The 23,595-nt window shown below is 36.8% G+C and overlaps 1 protein-coding gene across 5 annotated transcripts in view; it reads right to left on the bottom strand.

Annotated features, from left to right (window-relative positions):
* The window catches only part of CBLB (Cbl proto-oncogene B), a 132,655-nt gene that overhangs the window by 108,517 nt on the left and 543 nt on the right, over nucleotides 1–23,595 (bottom strand). For 3 of the 5 annotated variants that reach the window (XM_074898645.1, XM_074898683.1, XM_074898674.1), the window contains exons 2-3: nucleotides 22,771–22,929; nucleotides 13,472–13,722 (exon numbers count right to left, since the gene is read on the bottom strand). In XM_074898645.1, the coding sequence (XP_074754746.1) occupies nucleotides 13,472–13,722; nucleotides 22,771–22,929 (410 nt within the window). Of the gene's footprint in view, nucleotides 1–13,471; nucleotides 13,723–22,770; nucleotides 22,930–23,260; nucleotides 23,369–23,435; nucleotides 23,589–23,595 lie in introns of those variants that run through there. The other 2 variants (XM_074898654.1, XM_074898664.1) reach the window with 2 other exon arrangements.

The following is a 23,595-nucleotide window of genomic DNA, read 5'->3' on the forward strand; positions in this document are numbered from 1 at the left end:
CAAGGCTCTTAAAATAGGGAATTATTCTGGAAATGCTGACACATCTTTAACACTGTGAGTGGGCGCCAATATAATACACACATTGTGTACACATATGTTGCTGTCTTCCTGGGAAGCTTAACTGAAAGCCCACATGGTTGATGTGGGACAGCAGGAATGCCTCTTTGAAAGCACTCATCCTGCTTATTCATAATATCTCAAACAAAACTGAAGGCATATGGTAAAATTACGCTGTTTCACAAAACAGTGCTTATGACAGCTAACAATCCTTTTGAATCAAAACTACCCTCCATACTTCAACAAACAAAACCCCACCTTGTTGACAGAACTTAGACACAATATTAAGCATTTAAATTAAAACAAATCTTAAGAGCTAGAATCGTTGAGGTCATCAGCACAGTTTAATAAATTGAGTTGCATCCATTACAGAAAGACTTATTTTAGTTGTTCTTTTTTTGCTAAAGCACACACCCACTATAGAGGGTCAGACTCCCAAAAGAATAATGAAACAATAGATGGACCATCTGCTGCTACATAAAGCAAGCTGAAAATCCAGGAATAGAGTATATGGGAGTTGTACTAAAATCAGCATTACCTTTCCATTTTCTTTCGCACTAGATTCTTATCTTAGCCAAGCTTTTAAAAACAAAAGCAATCAAGAAAGCTGCCACACAGGAAAGTTGTAGGAGCTTGCAGGCATAAATGTACAGGGTAAAGTACAACATGATATGTTCTTTGAGAAACTATGTTTTTCTTCTCTTGGCAACTCTAACTTATGCACAAGGTTTCAGTGATGAATAATCTGCCTCCTGTTTATACAGCAATTGACTGGCATTTCTGGAACTGGTGTTACATAAGGGTACAGAAGGATATGACAGGTATCTTAAATACCACCACCATGGATAACCACAACTTAAACAATGTCTTCACAGCTGTCAGTTGATTTCACTGTAAGGTTTTATTGTCACTGTCCTGCCCCCAATTTATTTATGCACATTAAGGTAAGGCAGTCAGAACTCCCTAATAGGCTTAAAACAAGTGTGCACAAATAATTGCCTACGGAAAAGACTGACTTAGAAAACTTGCTGTGAAGTAAAAGATTACCTGAAAAAGAAGTGAAAATAAACAGAGGAATATTACACTTATACTTCTTTTTTTCCTGACAGCTGTTCATAAATTCAGTCACAAACTGCTGTAACAGGTATGATACTTGTGTTCCATTATACTGGAAAGATTTAGCCACTGGGTATTTTTACCATGTTATGACAGATACTAGGAGAGCTGGGTGTTGCCCTTTTGTTGCTTTGTTTATATTGAGCAAACAACCTAATTTATTTCTCTAATACTATCACTCTTCCAGTAGCTGGGTGGGTTTGGCTTATAGGTTTTGAGAAAGTATTTATGTCCAAATTCCTTTCAGTCATCCACTCCAATAACAAACTGCATTCTCAGAAATCACAGATTTAGTAAGGGACTGATTTTTAAAACAAGTATCTAACTGTCCTCGAAGTACATTTAAAAATATTATAACAAACTATGTGATCTTTTATGTTGCCCATTACAGTTTAGCATTAATAATGCTAAATTCATACAGCACAAACAAATGAAGACTCTTAAACACCCTTAGCCCTTTCAGAAGAGCATTTTGTATTAACATTTCTTTAAGCCCCTAAAACACTTCTATGTGGTGTTCAAATATGACTCTTCCTGGCACTGAGCTTCATTAAAGATTATTTCAAAGTCACTGCCGGGACCCATGAACCTCACCCTCACAAAAGAGCTTCCCTCCCCCATTTTTTAATTCCTCCCAATGAAAGTGGAAAAATGAGAGAAAACAACTCTTTCTCAGCGGTACTTAGACAATTTCATAAGGCAAGGTTCCTTTTAGACAACCATTACCGGCCTGTCAGACACATATGCGTGTAGTTAATGAAACCACATACACACAGACTGGAGGACAGCTGCATACCAACTGGGTCACCAGTGATCCATACTACTGAACACCTCCCAGATGAGCACTGTCTTTTTACATTACTGTGCTCTGTAAGTGATTAGAGCCCCATTCCTCATAGGGCATTAATTATGGGGATTAACAGTAAAAGGAAACACATGAACAGGATGTTACGTATTTTTTCTTGCTTTGAATCTTTGTGCATTTGCTATAGCTATGAATTAAGGAGTAAAAAGGATATGCAGAGTTCTGAACAAAATATAGTATAGTCTTCTAGTCTGCTATCCTAAAGAAGCCTATCTAAAAAGAGTATAGGGGGAGAGGATTTCAACCTGCTGACATGACTTCCGCAGCTAGATTAAAAAAAAGGCTATGCCACATTTTCTATATTTTCCCAACTGTAGCACAGAACATGTATGATCATGTTATAAAAACACTGAAGCATTGGTCACAGGGAATAAGCTGTCAGTAAGATCCAGTTATGAAGAGATTAAAAATTCATATGAAGTTAGAGCAGACACATGCCTTTATCAGCGCTCCCGTCATCCACCATTACTCTGCTACTACAGCCAAAAAGCACAGAACCCTAAACACTACTCTCTATTCTCAGAAAACCTGAGTGTGCTGTACTGGCGTAATACGACAAGTGACCTATGATGACTGAAGTAACCAGTAAAAAGTAACCTAACTAGAAATAAAGCACAGGTGTTCAAATTCTATTCTAACAAAAATACCAACACAGCCCACTAATTACAACCCAGTTGGCATTATCAACATGACATAGCAACTTCCGTACTTTTTATATTTCAGTGTTTCAGAGCTGAAAGTTAGGACAATATTTCATTACAAAAACATTAGGTTTCTTTCTAATATATTAAAAACAAATACTTGGAAATAAAAAAAAGATAAAAACAAGCTAAGTTATAACATAGACATCTTTCCTGATGGTATATTAGGTGAGCAGATGTTCTTAACAGAGATCATCATCACTTTTAATGACAAACAATAGTTGGAACACAGGTTCAAGGTTTGTGACATCAATCTCCACTTCAGAATTTTCACAACAGGCTGTATATTCAAACAACAACAAAATGTTTTCAGGCTTTATTTGTTGCATTGTATCTTGCTTAAACATGCATGACATTTATAGAATAATAAATACAACTTATACAGCTCTGCTCTAAGTTTACTGATGGAAGGCTTACTTAACCATATTTGCTGAAACATAACTGAGTTTAAAGACATTGGTTTTTCTTTGTCAAAACTAAGCATTCTCCAAAAATAAGAATGGTGCACAGGGAGTTTTATATTAAACCCTAAATAAAGTAATCCAGTAGTGCAATCATTTTATTTTTAAAAGTTAATATAATGACGAAACCTCTCTATCTTCATAAACTGTTTAAAATGCTGACATGAAGAAATCTGAAGGTGTTTCTCTTCATCTTTACACACTTTCCCACTCGAGTTTAGTTAGAATTAAACGTCTGTTCTTGAATATACACCTGTAAGATCTCACCAATTAACAACTGCTTTTAAAAAACCCAACAACATTGTTCTTACAAATGTTCTTAGGTATGAGATGTTTTATTACTGATCCTGCATTTCATACTTCCCATGACAGACATTCATGACTCAGAATCAACTCTGAGATGAGTTCACAGAATATTCTGTTGGCTAAGGACCATTTTCCATTGAAACAGTTTGAAAACAGATGCTAATAAGTTTGTCTATCTTGCATGAACGCTCTTTAACTTGTAACAAGAAGCAAATTTTTTCTCATGCAGCCATTTTTTAAACAATACAGTATTGCCCAATATGTCCTATTTTATGAGTGATAACTAACAAATGAACATACCTCCTCTTAAAAAGGCAACAGTATTTCTGATATAGAGCTAAAGAAGGTGTTTGGGGTTTTTTCAGGAAAAATAAAGAGGTTAGCAAACCCTTAGGATATCACTAAGGCCTGGCACACAAAAGAAGAAACAAATTAAGGTTAATAAAATCTTTCTTTATTCTTAGCGTAAGCAAAACAAGGATTTGTTACAAAATAATACTCAATGCAAGCTTGAGAGTGATCACAGATTCTCTAGTATGGAGGCTTCAGTTCTTTGACCAAGTCAGTCAACAGGTACTAGGAAAAAAGTGGACACTGGGCCCTAGATATAACTAATCAGGCTTGGCAAGAGACACTTATTTTACTCAGTTATAAACAAGTCCATGGATCCTTTTCTTTCTGCCATGAATACCCAGGGTCTGATCCAATGTGCCAAGTACCTTGAGAGCATCCAGATATTCTCCACTGTCAGTCATCTCAATATAAACAGATGCTGTGCAATACTTCAAGTCTGAGCTCAAGAGAAGGAGAAATAGAAATTAATCAGGAACTGATAGGACCTCCATAGCTTATTATTCCATATTCCTCCCTATCAGGAAACATATTTACATTATGCAAGGTAGATGCAAAACTGGGGCTAATACTTAAAATTACATATGGCTGTGGATTTTATATACATGTGTTCAGTATCATAGACAGAACAAATTAAGGCTCTAATTATTGCTAGCAACAGCTTCATGTAAGAACTGTGGAATAGGTAAGGTAATTCCATATACATTTTTGCTACAGAAGATAGGAATTATTTTCCTATTTACTGTTGCTTCAAAACTCAAAGCCATATAGTTTCATTATTTTATCTCAGGGGAAAGCAAGACTATGTTTTGTGAACTCTCCCACAATGGTATCAGAGAAAAAAAAGTAATTACATTTAATTACTTTTCTTGACATTTTTCTCCCACTGTACATTCACAGAGCTTTGCCAAAGATCAGCTAATAACAGTAAAAGGCTAACTCATCAGGTGGGCTGTGCGGGTTCCAGTGGAGTCCTGATACATACAAAGCATCAGATATTATGCTGAAATTATATCTGTGCTGTCTGTCCACTCAAGAATAAAAAAATGGAAGTCCCCTTATAAGAGATCCTCTTATACAGAGACCACAACCACCTTACCCACAGAGAAATTAAATGAAATTTAGCTCAATCAACATGTTACCACTGACTATAATCTGTCATCATATATCCCCAAAATGTTTCTTACATATCTGCTACTTCTATCTTTCCCCTTTAGTTTCCTTCACATTAGGAAGAAATACAGTTAAATCTACCTTTACATCAGACATACCAGGACAGTGAAGTCATAATTATTATGACCAAATATTACTGAACAAACATAATTATTTGTTCATGAATCCTCTGATTTGTCAAGACCTTTGCAAGTATAAAGTCAATACATTCTTTCATACGTATTTCATGTCACACAATGTAAAGAATCAAGTAACAAGCAGATTATGGTTAAGATCTTCCATTACAAAACAGGATAGCTCTATAATTCTGACACGTGAAATCTGAGCAAACTATGGTGAAAACAATGTTTTATCATATGCTAGAGACAAATACAAGCATATTTCAATAATAAATCCTTTAGCTCTACATTGGCTGCACTCAAACCAGAAAAATTCAAACTATATTAGTCATCTATATCACAAACGAGATACTGATGGCAGTTACCTGGCTGCTTGCTCAGGAAGTTTTATTCCTCATATAAGATCACTTACTCATTTCTTTTTCCATTTGTGTTATATGTTAAGATGTGTTTCTTTTCAGACACAATTTACTGTTGGTCCTTTCTGTGTGCTATTTCTCCTCTTTGGATTTTTTTTTTTTAATAGTGCATTCATTGCACAGTCTTTTAAATAAATATCATGCTTTCATTCACATCAAGCAAACAACATTCCTAAACTGGCTCTCAGACAACATGCTGTTAAACCATTTGGAATTGTTCAATATAAAATTTAAAAAATATACCAATTTATTAATCTTACCAGTAGCAAAACTATTTCGCAAAGACAACAGCAAACCTATTTTTTTAACTAAAAATCCTTTTTCCTCCAATATCAATTAACATTATTAAAGCTTTGCCTCACTCCAGACCTTGCAAAACATTACTGTAGAAAAGTTAACTTGAGAATGTGCAGTCACTGATAAAAAAAGCCCAAGCATAGGGGACATTCTGTATGTAACTTACTAAATAAGTTTACTAACTCTTTTGTGCCATTTTTAAGATGGCCCTAATCACTTATTAATATTGCAGCAAATACAGGAATAGGAAGAAGAGAAACTTAGTTATGTCAAAGGATGACAAAATAATCTAAAAATGACATTAAATTATCACTCTCTTGCACTTTACATTTCAATGAATGGAACTGGGTAGTTCCAGCCATCATCTCCATCAATATCTCTTTCTCTCTCTCTTGTTCTGAACTCAAACTTCAGCTGTGTTAATCAAATATAATTTCACATCTTTTCAGATTAAGGTTATTTCCTACTCTGTATAGGTTAGTGAAACTTTCTTTGCTATAGGTTTAGACACATAGCAAGCATGTCTACTAGCCTGATTTTTGATCAAGCATTCTTTGAACAAATGGATTATCACTACAGCATGTCTGTCTTTAAACTGTCTTAACTTTAGTTTCAAAGACAGACAAAAGAACTTCTATTAACTAAATAGCAAGTGTACCACTTGAAAGTGATTATTTCAAACTTCTTTTTCATTTCTTTATAGAATAAAAGTTGATTTCTATTCTGTCATGTTTTTAATTTTTAATAGAGAACAGTGCCACAGAACATTAGGGAAAGGAAACCATTTCTTTTTATAACCTGAAATAAAAATTAGGTGTGTTTATATATTTAGACATACATTTCATAAAACTTGACACTTTCTTCTAAAAGCTTTCTTCGTGTTTCTTCTTGCATGATAAGTAGTTGCCATCACAAAAGCTAGTTTTGAAGACATCCTAAAACAAATACCACTGAATACAGAATACTTCTAACATAGAGAAGCAAAGACCAAATTTTCTAAAGATCACCAGGCATTCAAAAGTGAATGATGAAAGGTCCCTTCGGGTCCCTTCCAGGAGCCTCCCTCCCTACATGGTAAATTCAGGAGTCAGTGCTATCTGTTCTCCAAGTAGACCCTGAAGTTGCTATCTGAGAACAGAGCCCTATTTGTAGTTGGCAACCATAACCTGTCTGCACAAGCGCATCTGTTCCCTACAGACACTATGCAGACAAGTATGGTGAAGGGATGTGAGAAGCTGAGCTGTTATAAAGCAGAAATGATACTAGTATCCTCACTGTCAAATCAGAGTATTTCCAGACCTCTCTGACCAACAGTACTGTATTTTCAGAAAACCACCTATTTTTCCCAGCATATTTTGTCATCCTTTATTGCCTTGTAAAGAGGAAACATTACAATGTAGAAAACTATGTCAGTATAGACACTGACTCAGTTATATTCTATAATCCTAGTATAGTAGAACTGCCATTCGATTCATCACAAAGGAAATTGATATATAACACATGGCAAGTCTGCAGGACTGATTCCCCTAACTGTGCTTTTTGAGAGCTTTCACACCTGCACAAAGCGAATGGAAATGTTACGGCATCTTAACTTGCCAACATTATCATATATACTTTTTACAGGTATAAATGATTATACAAAGTGCAACAAGGAAGAGATCAGACCATGTATATTCCCCCACAACCAGCTGAACTCTGCTCAGATGTGACTGTCAACACCACATTACTTGTAAGAAAATGTCTGACAGAGACCTTGCACTAACAGAAGATTCTGCCTAATTTTACAATACAGCAAAAAGCAAAAGACAAATGAAGTGCACATATTACCCCTCTTCCACCCAACTAGATATGAATCAAGGATCTGGACCAATTATAAGAATTTATGAGTGATTATTTTTTCACATAAGATCTTCTGTAGGTTTAAAATCCTTGTCTTCCTCTGCAATCTGAATAAACAGTTGCCTTCAAGTTTGTTCTCATTTGGTAATACCCTCCCCCAAGTAGCGAAGATGATAAAAAACATTTAAATATTTCCTTACAACAACTGCAGTAACACAGCCTGTTCGCATTTATGCTGAGAACAAGCTGTCATAACACTGCCCCACCATTTGTAACCTCCACATGCTCTCACCTGCCCTTTGCAACAAGAGTCTCTTTGTCTGAAAGGTGTGCTTGTGTAACATTCCTTGTTTAATTTAGAATAGAACCAAAAATAGCAAATGGCTTGTGTTTCACCAAATTTGCACTGAAGCTCAATTACTCATGTGTTTCAGGTACACCAAAGGGTTTCTTAGAGCTGTTTTGAACCACATCTGGTTTTATATCATATCTAAGGAACAGGGAGGGGAAAGGAGGGTGGAAATTCTCACCATAAAAGGGTTTTTTTTAAAAAAAATCCCATTGCATTTCCTTCTCCCATGCAACCCCATCCAATCAGTCATGCACTCTCTTTTCCTCAGAAGAAACCTCTTTATCTGAGGCTATTTATTGTAGTCAAGTTCCATTCCCAATTACCGTATTATAAGTTACACATTGAAAGAGAAAGCATCCTCTCTTTTCTAGGGACAGCACAGGAGTTCAAGCAATAAGGCAACACTCCAGAAATCTTTCAAAAAAAGTCAGCTTCTTTTCCTAAAACCCTAGTGAAGGAACCATCATTTATTTATGGGTAAATAAATCCAAGAAAGGAAAGGTCAAATACTAGATGCCTTTGCCTCAACATCAAGCAGATTAAAATAAAACAGTCAATATATTTGACCTCTAAAACATACTGACATAGCTTAAGTGTAGTAGTTTACAGATCATGTCAGACAACATAATGATGGTATGTATAGCCTAACTGTTCAGCTCAGAAGACCAAAACCAACATAATATGCTTGAAAAATGGAACAAATCACAGGATTCTAAGGAGCCAATAAGTCTTACCACAAGATCACAAATTCAAATCCAATCCACTTTGGTGAAGGTTGCCATCCTTACTAACAATTACCGAGTTATCTATGTGATACTAACCAAGAGCCAAAACCAGCTCTATGAAAAAAGCTACGGATTCTGTACATTCTATGTGTCAAACAAGAAAACCATCAGCCAAAACAATCATAACTTGTCCAAATAAAATCATCCTGAACTAAAAATATACTCTTCCTGATCCTGCTCTCAATCAACAAAGTCTCCTCTGTTTGGAGACATGAATAAGTTACAAGTCTAGCTAAGTTATAAACTTCCTAACATCCTGTAAATAAAAGGTTGCAGTACAAGACAAGGTAATTCAAAGAAGCAGAGTTAAGCTACCTCTTACCACAGGACAGAAGTACACAAATGGCTGTTCCTGCACTGCAGCTGACATAATTGAAGTCCATCCTGATGCTTACCCTTACAACTTCTTATCAAGTCTATCAGAGTAAGGAGGGAATGGGCTAGAAATTTCAGCAATAGAAAAGGCTCTACTGCAAATGCTGTGTTCTTTGATGTGCCAGTTCATGGCCTTGATTCAAGAACCTTAACTGATCTCAGTTGACAACACAGACTTAAGGAAGAGAAATTGAATACTTCATAAACCCACTAACAAACATGAACAGTAACAAAGGAGAACATATCTGTCACTTGAACCATAGGTATAAGACCTTCTAGAAGACTTAAAGAATTTAAGAATTCTGCACTAACAAAACACTTGATCAAGCTGTAAAATCTAGAAACATGCAATTTGAACCAAGACACCAAATGGACAGATGTGCAAGAGGATTTAGGGAGACTTTCTGTACAGTAACGTGAATGGTTTTGATCACCTTCAAGGACTTCCTTGACTCCGGCATTCCCTACGTACACACTTCTTTCTACATCAAGCCCAAAACCACCTCAGCTCATCTCCTCTTGCCATCTTCATCTGCACTGCCCACTACTTAATACATACTCATCATCTTTCATCTTATCTTCCTCTTCCACTTCTGCAATGCCACTTAAACAAATAGCCAACTAATTTTAGCTGAACCAAGCAGCATTTAAGAGATTATTAAAAATAATTATACACCCTGGTTTTATACTTTTCCTCTTCTTCTCATGTAAAGAGCATATAGCAGAAGACATGCAATATTAAAATAGACAATGAACAAGTTCCATCTCAAGATGTATTCTTCCAAGGACATGATTTACAAGTAAGCACATGAAAGCTCACACTTGTCTCCATTACTAAGAAATGGCTGTGTTAGCCCCGAAGACCCTGTCCAGCACCTTGAATGAATCCAGATGTAATCTCCCCATTGCTACTTTATTCCTCCTCTAGTCTTATTATTTTATGTGCTTGATTTCTACACCTGGCTAATACATTTGTATGAAAAAACTGCCAGCCTTATATTTTCTGAATGCATAAAATTCTGGAATGCAGCAAGAAAAAAGGAAGTTTGGACTTCACAGAAATTATGCCTTCCAGTTTTAGTCTACTCCCAATAAACAAAAAAGGGAAAAAAACCCAAAACCAACCAACAAACAAACAAACAAAAAAGACACCCCCAAACCCCAGACCCTCAAAAAACACAGAAAACCTTTTAAAAGGAGTAGATGTACCTGAACCAGTATTTTTAATAAACCCGTGTGAGTAACTTTTAACAAGTAAAATCTGTGACATAAAAAACCCCATATCTTTATTTCATACAGAGAAAAACTTCTGTGCAGCCTGTATCTATCAGTTTACAGAATTTACTGAACATCATCTTACTTCATTAAGCAAGAGGACCAATAGGACAATTTTATACCAGACAGCATACCCAGAAGTTATATGCGATTCATATACAGTAAACAAACTTGTAAACCATACTTTCTCTTATTAGCAAGACTCATCCCACAGAGCACAGAATGACAGCACCAACTACTCTTAAACAGCTCTCATATGTATTTGACATGGAACACAGGAGAGGCAACACCACCACAATGTAACCTATCTTTTTAGCCTTTATATATAATCTGACTGGCACACTATCTTGTTTCATCCACAGAATATTTGAGAACTAAAATTCATGAAAAATTCTTCACAATAGAGTAATTTTGGTGTCATCAGGGTAATAAAATCATATGTATATCGACATTGGTTCCTGAATGTACCATCACTATAGAAGTTAAAAGATTATTCAATAAGACTAATAGGTTACAAGTATACCAATTAAATATATATATACACAGAATGCTTCCAAACACAGCCATTTTCTCTTTTTCATGATGACCTTTTATCCAGAAACCACAGACAACAGTAACAGAATACAAAACAGAAATGTAAGATTGAAAACCACAGAAACTGGCCAGGTGTCAACATGAGAGGCTTATGGCTTCCCTTTTTTTAAAATTAACTACACTTCAATTTGACAGCCATTTTAGAAACATCTTCAAAAACAGTTATTTACGTGATCACTCCTACACTTGCATAACAACAATAATATTATACTTAGGTTAATGCAAGCATATTTGAAAGCAAAGAAGCTAAAAACATTAACAGCTTCTTTTACTAACTTACCGAGAATTAACATGATTAAGTATGTTGAAGCACTGCAGAGCAAACAGGTACTTAGTCATAGGGCTCAGAAAACAAGCATATGTTTATTCAGCTTTAAATTAGGACACACATGCAGATAAAACATCACCAGTAAATGAAAGAAGGTGCACTGAAGTCACAAAGATGTAGACTTTAACTTACAAGGGCATGAGGCATGAACTGCTGAAACAGTGGTTACACTTTTTTTTGCTTACACATTCTGACACACACGTAGTCAGAATGCAGTTTGTATAGGAAATGCAACTGCATTTCTATTGTATACCTTTCCTCAAGCTTCAAATCCCCGTCAGGCAAAATAATATAGTTGTCACCTTCTGAAATACAAATTTAGAGAGCCTGAAGTAGTTATTGTGATTCAGTACACTTCATTACCATGTTTTGTTTTAAAATCTGTCCTCTCCAATCATCTCATAAGAATGGCCCAAATAAATGACAGTAAATATGCTAACTGCACCTTCTTCAAAAACTGTTTGCTTCAAAAGACTTCCTTATATCACCACTGTTACCCTTATGCGGGAAATGAATTGGGTAACTGGAAAGAAGAAAGCAACTCTAGCAACTACAGTTATTAACACACTGTTTGAATGACTGCACAGAGCATATAGCAGACTTTTTCAAAAAGTGACACTGAACTGGCTTTAATTTATTGCTAACTGTAAGCAAAACCATAAGTAAATCTGGGTTTCATATAACACAGGGAAGTCAAAATAAAACCTGTTTACATAATGCAACCATTTATGTCAAATGCCTCTTACCGTAAAAAGTTCTTATTTCTTTTGGAACACAATGATTTCTCCACATATAACAAATGGGATATTAAAAAAAGAACCCATAGGCTCAGTGCTGAACAATTCTTCCAAGGGTTATGGTAAGAGTGCATCTATAGTGAAAATGTTCCTTTACATACTTAAGAATTCAAACACAAAAAACATTCATCGACATCTTTACTCGTCACTAAAATAGTTTGGTGTATTTTGCACCCCTTAGGCAAACTGCACCAAGTATATTCACAATTGGACAGTCTTTACATACTTTATTTTAAAAATATTTCGGAGACATTAAGCAAGCTTCAGACACTCTATCAAGCACAGGAAGCTACCACAGTATACTGAATTGCTATAATCATTACTAAAGATCTGGAAGGAACATATGTATAAATCAAACATAATAGCAGTGACATTTACAAGAAAGTAGACATTTCACTGCTTCTACCAACACTTTCACAAGCTGTAAAACTATACTGCAACCCTGTCTCTGAGCTCAGGTGCAGACAGAATGGCAGGGATTCAATCCTCCATTCACTTCCTCTCTTACCTCACATCCCTCACTTTAAAAAGGGAAGACTGGAAGCAGCATCATATCATTGATTAGATTTCAAAAGTATATCACCACAACACTGCTGTACCCCTTCCCAAAACAGAACTGCAGATTTTGCACAGAAGTTTCTGAAATATTATTTTTCAAAGATTAGGCAATAAAATCAGATATTAAAAGCCTCTTCACTCCCCACCAAGAGTACACATGAAGTGGACATTAATACCTGTCATTAAAACTGAACAACTGAAAATCAGGAATACATTAGGTTTCTGAAAAGGCTTCTCAGCTCCAAACTAACATTATCATCTCCTTATCACACAGTATCTCAAAAATGTGAATATTGTTTTGCTTCATTTCACCACTTGTGAAAGCTCTAAGTCAATATTCATCCTGGCTCCCACAGTTTTAAGAACTGGTACAGGTAAGTCAAGATCAATGCAAATAACAGTCACTCTCTCTCTGATAAAGGAAAAACTACATATTGTAAGGCTCTGTGAATAAGTAATTACAATGAAATGAATGTTTTATGAAGGAAATGTGCTTGGTTTTAAAGGTCACAAAGTGACAGATAAGAACACACAGTGGAACAAATCCAGCAAATTACTGATTGACCCGCAGGGTCAATGAATCCAAACAATAAATATTTCTGCTCTTTAAATAATTAAAACTGTCAAAACACAATGGCTTTAGACAGTGTTAAGAATGCAGACAGGCCAAACATTCTACTTCATATTTAAATATTTCACTTACCTGTCCTGTGATTGCTCCTCATACATTCTTTCCTTTCCTTCTTTGAAGAGTCTTATAGCCCGTTTTGATTTTTTCATGAGACTGTCAATGTAGATTTTAAAATATTCATTCTCACTGAGTTGTGCAAGTTTCTGGTTGTCATCATATTTGCTCAGTATAAGTCGCAAATGTTGATAAGTATCAGGTAAAATGTCAAGTATGTAAGGTGGGCTGTTTTTGAGTTGAAGCTTTGGGTTTTGGCACAATCTTACCTATAAGCAAAAACAAGAGAATGTAAAAGACAAGAAATACATTGGGGTGAAAACTGTTCTGACATCTTAAAATTAATAGGTGTAACCACACTTCTCTAACCTCCAGGCACAAAGAATTAAATCCTACTTCATATATATTCCATGAAATCCCAACATAGTCTCCTACATCAAAGGACATCAAATTTAACTTAATCCTGTCACATCTACAGAAAGCAAACAAGCTTACATACATCGTTAGGGGTTTTCCATTTAAAGTAAGAACGTCTTTCCTTGTCTATTATATTCTAAGGAGTATATTATCAAAACACAGTATGCAACTATGCCAAGAGAAGTAGTTACATACAGATGTTTGCTACAGGTGAACTTCCCTATGGATACTTAAATGTTCACTAAGAATTACTTTGTCATCTGTTGGCTCTGTTTTCTCTATTCAACAATATAACATCTTAAAACCTATAGGAAATTAAAATTTGAGAGGTCTACAAATATGAAAACGGTATTAATGAAGCCAGTGGTTCAAAAGCTATTAGCTACAACAGACAGAAATTAAGTCACTCACAAACAGATATCATAAACCAGGAAACAAAATACCATAAACTCAGTGTCTTCCAGTTCATGGCTATAATAGAAGATAACGTCTTAATGGACTTTAGAATCATCATGTTCCTAAATGGCACAAAAATTAATTGAATAACATATATTACTTAAAAGAATAAGCTTCAGATGAACTGAACACCTTTATTTTAATCTAGTTTCCACCAGAAATTTTTCTGGAAGGTGGTGGTACTGGTTTTATTTCCTGAATATACACAATGTTAGAGTAATTATCTCCTGACTTCCTAAATTTTCTGTTAGTTTGTTCTGCAATGTTCTGTTCTAGAAGGCAAGAGATCAAAACTAACAGGTAATTTCTGAGTGCTTTTGTACTGAGCGATCCAATGCTCAGATAAAACACAGCTGAGGAACACATTCTAGGCATGTGTGTGTTGTTCTACATATGCAAATACTTATGAAAATAAGTCCATGTGGTATAAAATTTTTATAGGTATCATTTGGAGATTGCCACATTATACATTACTGACTTTGACATTTTTTGAGGTAACTAACGAGGCTGTAAAAACATCTTAATACTGCTGAAAGCAGATTCCTATTTTGACTAAAGTATCAACTTCAAAAAACTGCAGTCTTGAGCATTTGGGGGGCGGGGGGGGAGGGGAACCAAACGTATCCTGTTAACATCTCACCTCTCTAAACTCAAAGCTGTATCACTATTGCTGACCTCTCCTTCAATTTCTAGATCTACAACATTAAGAAATTCACTGCCTTAAAATTGTTGCCAATAACAGACCTTCATGCATCACAAACAGCAAAGCAAACATGTAATTGTTTTCTCCCTCTGAAACACACACACAAAAACTTACCAGGCAATTAGGTTTAAGTAACTGGGTCACAGTTAGAAAAGTAGAGATATAATAGCGGAAAGAAGTCAAGCACTGACAAGTTTTAAAAAAGAAGTCTAGCTAGAACAGTGCAAACTCATAAGCTCTATAGAAATGTTAGCACCATTCAAAAACAGTATTTAAAACATGACATTTGCAATAGCTCCCCTAATTTCACTTATCTATTGTTACTTTAGTAATTTATGTTATCCTTTCACCCACCAGACAAAGTAATGGATCAGGAATGCTTCTGATGTGTTATAGAACAGATAGTCCTTCCCACTGAGAAATTTACAATCTCAGCAGGAAACAAAAAGACAGCAGATGGATGCAGGCAAATAAGAATACTTGAGCATAACACTGTTCAACATGCTACATGGTTCAAGGCACTAGCAGTTAAGTATTTTTAGATATAAACAGCAAACTTTCAAGGCAAGTTCGAAAATAAATTAGTGGCTCATAAAGGAATTCCTCCTAAATTGAAGAAGAAGAGAGAAGGAAACAAAAAAAAAAGTAAAGCTTGAAGATGTTTCATCATCTTTTCATCAGGTGATGAAGTATGGAACTGCAATCCATAACTGCAGAAGTGAGACAGCAAGAGTCTTTGAAACTGAAAATAAATTATTTATATTTCATGTGATAAGGAGACAGTTATTAGGATAAAGAAAAGGACAACATGGTCCTAGTCGTGGGTTATGAGATGCCTGTAGCATCATTCTCAAAGAATAAAGGTTGCATATGATGGCATTCTTTCAAGGTAAGAAAGGCAAAGCTGTATTTACTGACATACAAAATAGCAAGGCCTGGATGAGAGGTTTACATGAATGGATTGATCTGAAAGATTCAGACACAACTTTTAAAAGAGCAGTTCAAGTAAAGGAGTTGCCTGAGTGAAGGCAGAATGATGGCATCATTCCAGAAGATCAAGAAGGGAACTAACAAGAGAGACTTATGAAGGAGATTAAATGTTTTCTTTTAGTTACACCGAAGTTAAGCTGACTGAATTCTTTAAGGAGATTTCAGAAACATGAGCAAAGAATTTTACATGTATAGACAGATCTGAAAATCATCCATGCAGAGACATAAGTCAATGTCTTTTTGTAGAAGTGTTATAAGAACTGGAATCCCAAAGACAGAAGTAAAAACCTTTATAAAAACCTGACTTTTTTCATCTGAATTTTTGTTCTCTGATTTCTGATTTAGTGAAAATGAAACAAGATTGACATTCTTCCCAAAACCAACTACAGATGACACAAATCAGTATCACTGATTACAACTTTCTGGAGCAACAAGCACAAGGAAAATAAGCAGCTGAGAAAAGAAAAATATTTATTCAGGTAAAAAAAGGCAGCAATGAGAGCAGATCACAAGCAGAGAAGTCTGCAACCGGGTTGAATTGCTTATTTATCCTCAATTAAATTTCATGAACAAATAATTCTTTCTGAAGTCTATCTTTTCAATCAGATGTGCCAACAAGTAGGATATAAGTGGTTTCATATATATTAGAAACACCATTAAAAATATTAAACCGACAGGAAATAGAAAATTGCTTATATATGTTGGTCAGTCCACACTGACTATACAAAAAGAACATGCAGTTATAAAGAACAAGTTTCTCTTTCAGATGGTCTAGAAAGTCTTATTCAGTTCCATATCACATACACCCACACACACATCAAAACAGGGTCCTGTGGTCATCACGGTTTACAAGGCTTCACCTTCTGCCAAATTTATAAACACAGTACATTACTAGAACCTTCAACTCCAGAACAAGCTGTTAAGAAAATCATACAGAAGTTCTTCTTACAGTACAACGCAATTAGTCTTACGCATTCTCAGTGAAAAAGTGCTAACATTTAGTTCAAGTCAGTGATCCACTGAAGTAGTACAAGGCTTTCTTAAATTTATAGAGTACACAAGGTTTCAGCCCAAAGGAAGTAAGTTCGTAAAGAGATGGCTGGTAAACCATATGGTTTCCAGAGTCAGGATGTCCTGACACATACCACAGCAGTTCACAATTAAAAGTAAGCAATAAGAAATGACATCTGCTGACGCTAAAGGTTTACCAATGCACCAGAAGTGGCACACATACCTTTCTTCAAAAGAAAAGAGAACTCAAAAAAACCCCAACAAAACACCCACAAAAAAACAAACAACCAAAAATAAAGACCTCCATATTGCACTTTACAAAGCAACCCTCACCAACACTTTAGGAACAGATATGAATCATATCAGTGTGATTTGTGTATTGTTATGACTGGAAGTAAGCATGTATATATTTAGAAGCATTCAGTCTGAAAAATGAAAAGCAGTCAGTCAGCAAGTTAGTAAGAAATGTCTCCCTCACTGAAGTAAACTAACACAAAGCCAAACTTCTTCCACTGCCTCAACTCAGGGTAAATCTAAGCATTTACTCCAGAATCATAGAAACTATAGAGTGCAATCCTGATTGTGAAGAACTAAGGCATTACCCTAAACTACCTGAAACAGATTTTGAAACAGTTAACTCTGAAACCTCCAGATGAGCTTATGTTTAAAAAAAAAAAATCCAAGTCCCTCTTCCCTCCTCTCCTCTCCCCTCCCCCCCACCCTAAATAAATACCACTACTCATAACAGTTTTGAAGATATTTGACTTAGATTTTAAGTATCCTCAGAGATGAGAGTAACAGATGCCTATTGTATTTAGACAATGAATTTCTTACAGAAAACTGTATCTTCTGTTCACTTTTTAAAGCAAACAATAACATTGAAAACCCTGGACTCATTCGACAAAAGAACTTCTGTTCAAGCAAAGTATAGCAGCCCTAACACAATCTGTTTAAACACCTATTGCTTGACGAAGACAATACAAGGAAAGTAACACAGCTAAAACAGAATAAGGATCTAATGAGTAGGACATCCGCTAAACAGTTTTCAGCTGCAGCGAATGGACTAGAACAATCAGAGCACACAGGGCTTGCACACTTCCAAAACTACACTTCAAAGCCATCTGCTGAACGAGTATCTACTGCCATGCAGTAGAAAAAAGTCAAAGTACACACCACAGACAGAATAAAGGTAGCTCTGCAGTAAGATACTGCAGCAATTCTCTGGAAACACGATGCTACCAACAATGAATTCTGAAGAACTTAATCAGAGAGGGACTCATCAGGAAAACAGATGAAATCTGAGCATTATGCTTCTCCTCCATGTATTTCTTCCTGACAGAAATTACCTTAACTGCAATGCATTTTATTTTCCACAGAAAGATGGAAAGGGTTTTCTTTCTGAAAGAAGCCTTCTCATCAAAATATAAGTAGAGGTGGCGTATCAATGATCTTTTCAGCTGAAAATACAGTAAGTGCTTGTTCAATGGCTACCACACTGCAATTAAGCCATATGTTTCCATACTGGAGGAATAACCAGTAACAACACTGATGCTACATACACACAAGGACTGCTGGCTTTGGAGGGTCATTTATACTTTCTTCTGATCAGAAAAAAAGATAAGGTCCTATTTCTCTGTTTAAATTTTTATTCTTTTTCCACAAACAGTCTAATTGGGACATAAAACTTCCTATCAACTTTGACCAGGCAATACACTGAAGAATACCATGGTTATGACTGATGATTGTCCTTTTTAGATCCTTTGTGGAACAATGACATTTAATTGACTTGGAAGGTTGCACATTAATGTAACAATTACATAAAGTGTTGTAAAGAATAAGCAACGCACACATAGTTTCAACTACTGTGCTCTTTATACTTGCACAGATGCTGCTGAGAACTTGGATGCTGACAAATGTTAAAGAAAACCACATTACTAAGTTACAGAGGTAATACAGCTTTACTCACTAAGTCAATAGTACAAGCTTTGGAGACACACTCTAATTTGCTCTTAGGTAATTATTAAATAGCAAATCAAACTGCCATCCCCATTTATATAGTCAAACAACTGGGTGGGCCATGACAGGACACCCATATAATTTAGATAATATTGTTAATCTTCACAGTAGAATATATAACTATTTTCAGGTCCAATGCATGAGTACTGAAAAGTAACTGAACGTTGCTGAAATGTTCTTGTTTTAAAAAATTCTGTTCATAATGTGTCACAATTTTATCAGCTTGAAACCCACAATAGTAAAGTGTGCACAACAGTACTGTTAACTCTAAATAGCCCAAACAATAAATTAACTTAACCACTCCCGTGTTTACATAATAGGCATTCTCTCCCAAAGTTGTTCTCAAGATAACCGTTATCCTCTAATAAAAATACATGGCTAGGTTTCTAGGTTTTAAAATCATTAGATTTAGAATTAAAAAAAAAAAAAAAACACACATAATTTATGCACAGTTTAAAGGAAGACTTAAGAGTTATTTGTTAACAACATTCTTTTTTTATTTATTTACAGGATATGAACTTTCTAAAATACGCATCCTGTTTTAAAAAACAATAATTTGCTTGCTAGAAGTTCAGAGATATATGTTCAACTTGCTTATGCAATACTAGCCCTGGAAAGGAGGGCTAGCCTTACAAACCATAAAAGGAATATTATCCTTTGCATTGCAAAGGAATGAAAATATTTTTGGTTCTTAATAGTAAAGCTACTGCTTACCCATGAGAAAAGCAGCAGGGAAACTGGACATTGATGTTAACAGTTGACATCCCTTTAATAGTGTAATTAATACTGTAAATTCATATAAAAAATATATGCCAGTAAACCTCAGAAAGCACAGATGCCAGTGCATGAAGTATAAAAAGGAAGATGCAGATATAAGATATACAGACAGATAACAATTCACATTCACTGATTACTTACAAGATTTTTTTTTTTTCTATCCCCTGCAAGTATGCTGCTTACAGTAACTTTTTACAAACAGGCCTCTAACCAGAAGCGCTGTCCCAACATTCTGTCCTGCTAAAGAACTCTTTCAAAACCCTTGGGTTTTTTTCAAACTGGTATCAGAAGTTTAAAGAGAATACACTTGGGCAGAACTGCAACCTTATGCCTGAAGCATCAGCCCATAGAAAAACATTACCATGACATCTGAACAACTCCAAAGCATGACATACAACCAGTTCTACACAGAGAAGTTGGCATGGTATCTACGTAGCCAGAACTTTTACATACACCATAAAACCACTCTCACACTATAGTTCTTATAGAGTAGGAATATTTGTAGTATTGGTTAATCCCTTATTGTTGAAAGCAAATAATTCAGGCAGAAAATCTCATCTGCTGCAGGAGGAAATTACAGAAAGAAATGAAGGAAAGGTAAATAATGGCAATTTTAAGAAAGAAAGAAAGAAAGAAAGAAAGAAAGAAATGTAAACCAGAAATTACTAGGCTCTGCCCCTAATTATTCAGACTGCTCTTTGGCCAAAATAACAACTTTGCTTTGTTTCTATTCTCCCTTTCCCCAACATCTTCAGAATGGGAGAAAACTTCAGCTACCTCACTGCAGCAAAAAGATGGTTATCACAGCTATTATAGTTAAAGAATAAACAAGAATAATGACTGTTATTACAACAAGCAAAATAGGCCTCAGCCACAATCTTAACATGGGTGGCACCCCACTGACTTTGCAGAGCCTACTGCCTTCTCTAGGTATTAATTTAATCAGTGACCCACCACAGAAATCAGTCACAGGACACAGTCTTGAAACTGGATTTGAACAACAGTTGATCAAGCAGGTTTCTATTTCTGATTTTAATCCCTGGTTTTGATCTAGGCAGAGGAGAAAGTGACCTTCCTGTGCCTACTGACATGTAGGGCTAAGAGACTTAAATTTGTTTGCCAACACATTAAATTTGCTCAAACACATCCTTTCACTATAAGTATCAAATGCTAAAAACTCAAACAGCAAGCTGCAGCATTCTCACACTATGACATCATCCTGTCTGGTATACTTTAATATAATTTGGAAATAAAATTTGATTAACTGAGAGCAGCTTAAAGAGGATACATTAAAGATCCTAATTGAGGACACTTATCCAGTAAAATGAAAAAGCAAGCACAGCACAATGTCCAGCCTTTCCAGTGACTTCTACAGAACAGGCCTTACTGGCTGTTCTGATGCTCTGTCGCAATAGTGACAAATAGAGTTATCCTATATTGGCTGAGTAAAAGCAACCCACAAATCCAGACAGTGGGGTTAAGATTTTCTGGTAATGGTGAATATGCAAACCAATTAGGGTGCAAGCTTACCATACAGATTTGTAAATGGATTGACACAGTGGGAAATTAAGCCGTACATTCCCCACGTGGTTTCAGCAACAACAAATCAGACTCCTGGTTTCCAAGCCAAAAACTTCCTTCTACTGAAGAAGAGTGCCTGCTTCCACGTATTTATACTTGCAGTTCTTATTACAAGATGCTCGCTGTTTATAGCATCCTGCTCATTAACAGGGAAATGTCAACAAATCTTTGTGATGATAACCATTTCTATCAAGGCTGGTTTTTCAGTTTATAATCATCATCAGGAATTGTGGTGGAAACAGAGATGCTATTCTTGGAGCATAAAAAAGGAAAGCGTACAAGGACTCAATCAAATACTTCGAAACTGCCACTTGCCAAGGTATATTACATGAAATAATCACTGCCATGTCACCTTACGAACTTTAAGCAAAAGTTAAACAACTGCATCTTACAAGAGCCACAGGGAAAGCAAACAGTTACACTAATTCAAAGTATCACTGAGTTCTTAAGACTTCTTAACTCTCTTGCAGTAGGGACCCAAGGCTAACAGGTAGTAATCCTTGCTTCTAGGAAGTTTCAAGAGGAAGCTCTCAAGTATCACTTCATATGCAGAGTGCCCTGCATCTCCTGAACAGTCATCCGTTTATAATCAAAATGTTCCTACCATTGGTAAGGAACTCTCCTCACTAATCTATCATCATATAAGCTGTCACTTTGTATAATACTAAACAAAATGTATCAGGCCAGTGCAGAGAACTGTAAGATCTGAAAAACTATGGTCTATCGCCCCACTTCCTGGAAAATAAGTTTCAGTACAATGTGTTTCTAGTTTCAAAATGAAGAGTAGCAGCACTTAAAATCATTAAAATGCAGAACACACATTTAAAGTTAGGCATGCCATACTAATCTGTTTACTAAACTGACAAGAGTGACATCCCCCAGTCCCCACGCACATTCCTAAAAGCACAAACATATCTATGTTGGCATCATAAGCGTGTCTCACAGGACGATTAACTTAACTGAAGTTTCATACTTCAGAGGTCTTGTTTGCAGACTAACAATGTGATCCAACACGAAACACACAGAATATGTGATTGCGAGTCTAAGTTAAGCAGCTTTTCGTTAGGACAGCTCTTCAAGTTTGAGTCATTTTAAAGGATCTGAAAATAACAATAGCCTAAGGCAAACACACACATTTGTTTTCCCTCCACAAACCAAGATTAAAAAAAACATAGCCAGAGGCCATAGAAAAAAAGAAAAAGAAAAAAAGACAAATGGTGCTTAAATAACCTAAAACATAAATCCCCTTACTTCCCGAGGCACAGGCAGCATAGCAGTTGGAGCTGCAGGAAGAAGCTGTTTCCCCCTGTGTACCTATTTAAATATCCCCATTCTTCACAGAGTGTATACACTAAGGCACACTCACCACTTTGTCCATAAGCTTCCAGGTCTTCTCCACAGTCCTCCGGTCGGCAGCTGCCTGCTTGGGGGGGCCCACAGCATCCTGGATGGCATCAATGAAGCCGAGGATCCGTCCCTTGCGCGGGTTCCGGCCGTTGAGGGAATTGGCCATCTGGGAGCCAAGCTGGCCGCAACACAGAGAAAAAGAGACTCACAAGGTGCTCCGAAAACATCTTGTCATAAAACTCGCCGCAGCCAGTGAGGCAACACTTCCTTCTTCACAGGCAGGAAAGGGCAAGACCAGGGCATGTTTAGGAACAAGTTTAACTTTTTGTGACAAACAATGTCAACCCACCGGCCCGAGGCCGGCAGAAGCGACCCTGTATCAACACCCACAGGCGGGAGGGAGAACCCACCGGCCGGCGGCGGGGCCCGGCCGCGGCTGCCCGAGGGCCCGGGCCACCCCCCAACCACTTGCTCGGCCCCGCTCCCGCACCCCCCCGGCCCCTCCGCACCTGCGGGCAGCGGGCACATGCCCCGCACCGGACAACAATAGCGGAAGAGGCACAGCGGCCGCGGTGAGGGGGTAAAGGAGGAGCACAAAAAGCAGCAGGCAAGGCAGAACCGCGCAAGGCACGCGAGCGGCCGGGCAGCGGGCGCGGACCTCGGTCCTGCCGCACGCATACGTACAGATGAGCCCCGACCGCACGGCTTTGTACCCAGAGCCACCGGAGCCGCCGCGCAAAGCCCAGAGCAGGCGGGGGGTGGCTCCTCAGCCCCGCGCCGCAACCGCGTTCCCCCGTCGGCGGAACACAGCGGCGCGCAGGCGAAGCGTCTCGTCGGTCCAGGC

Source organism: Athene noctua, chromosome 1 (assembly GCF_965140245.1).
Source record: "Athene noctua chromosome 1, bAthNoc1.hap1.1, whole genome shotgun sequence".
NCBI lineage: Eukaryota > Metazoa > Chordata > Aves > Strigiformes > Strigidae > Athene > Athene noctua.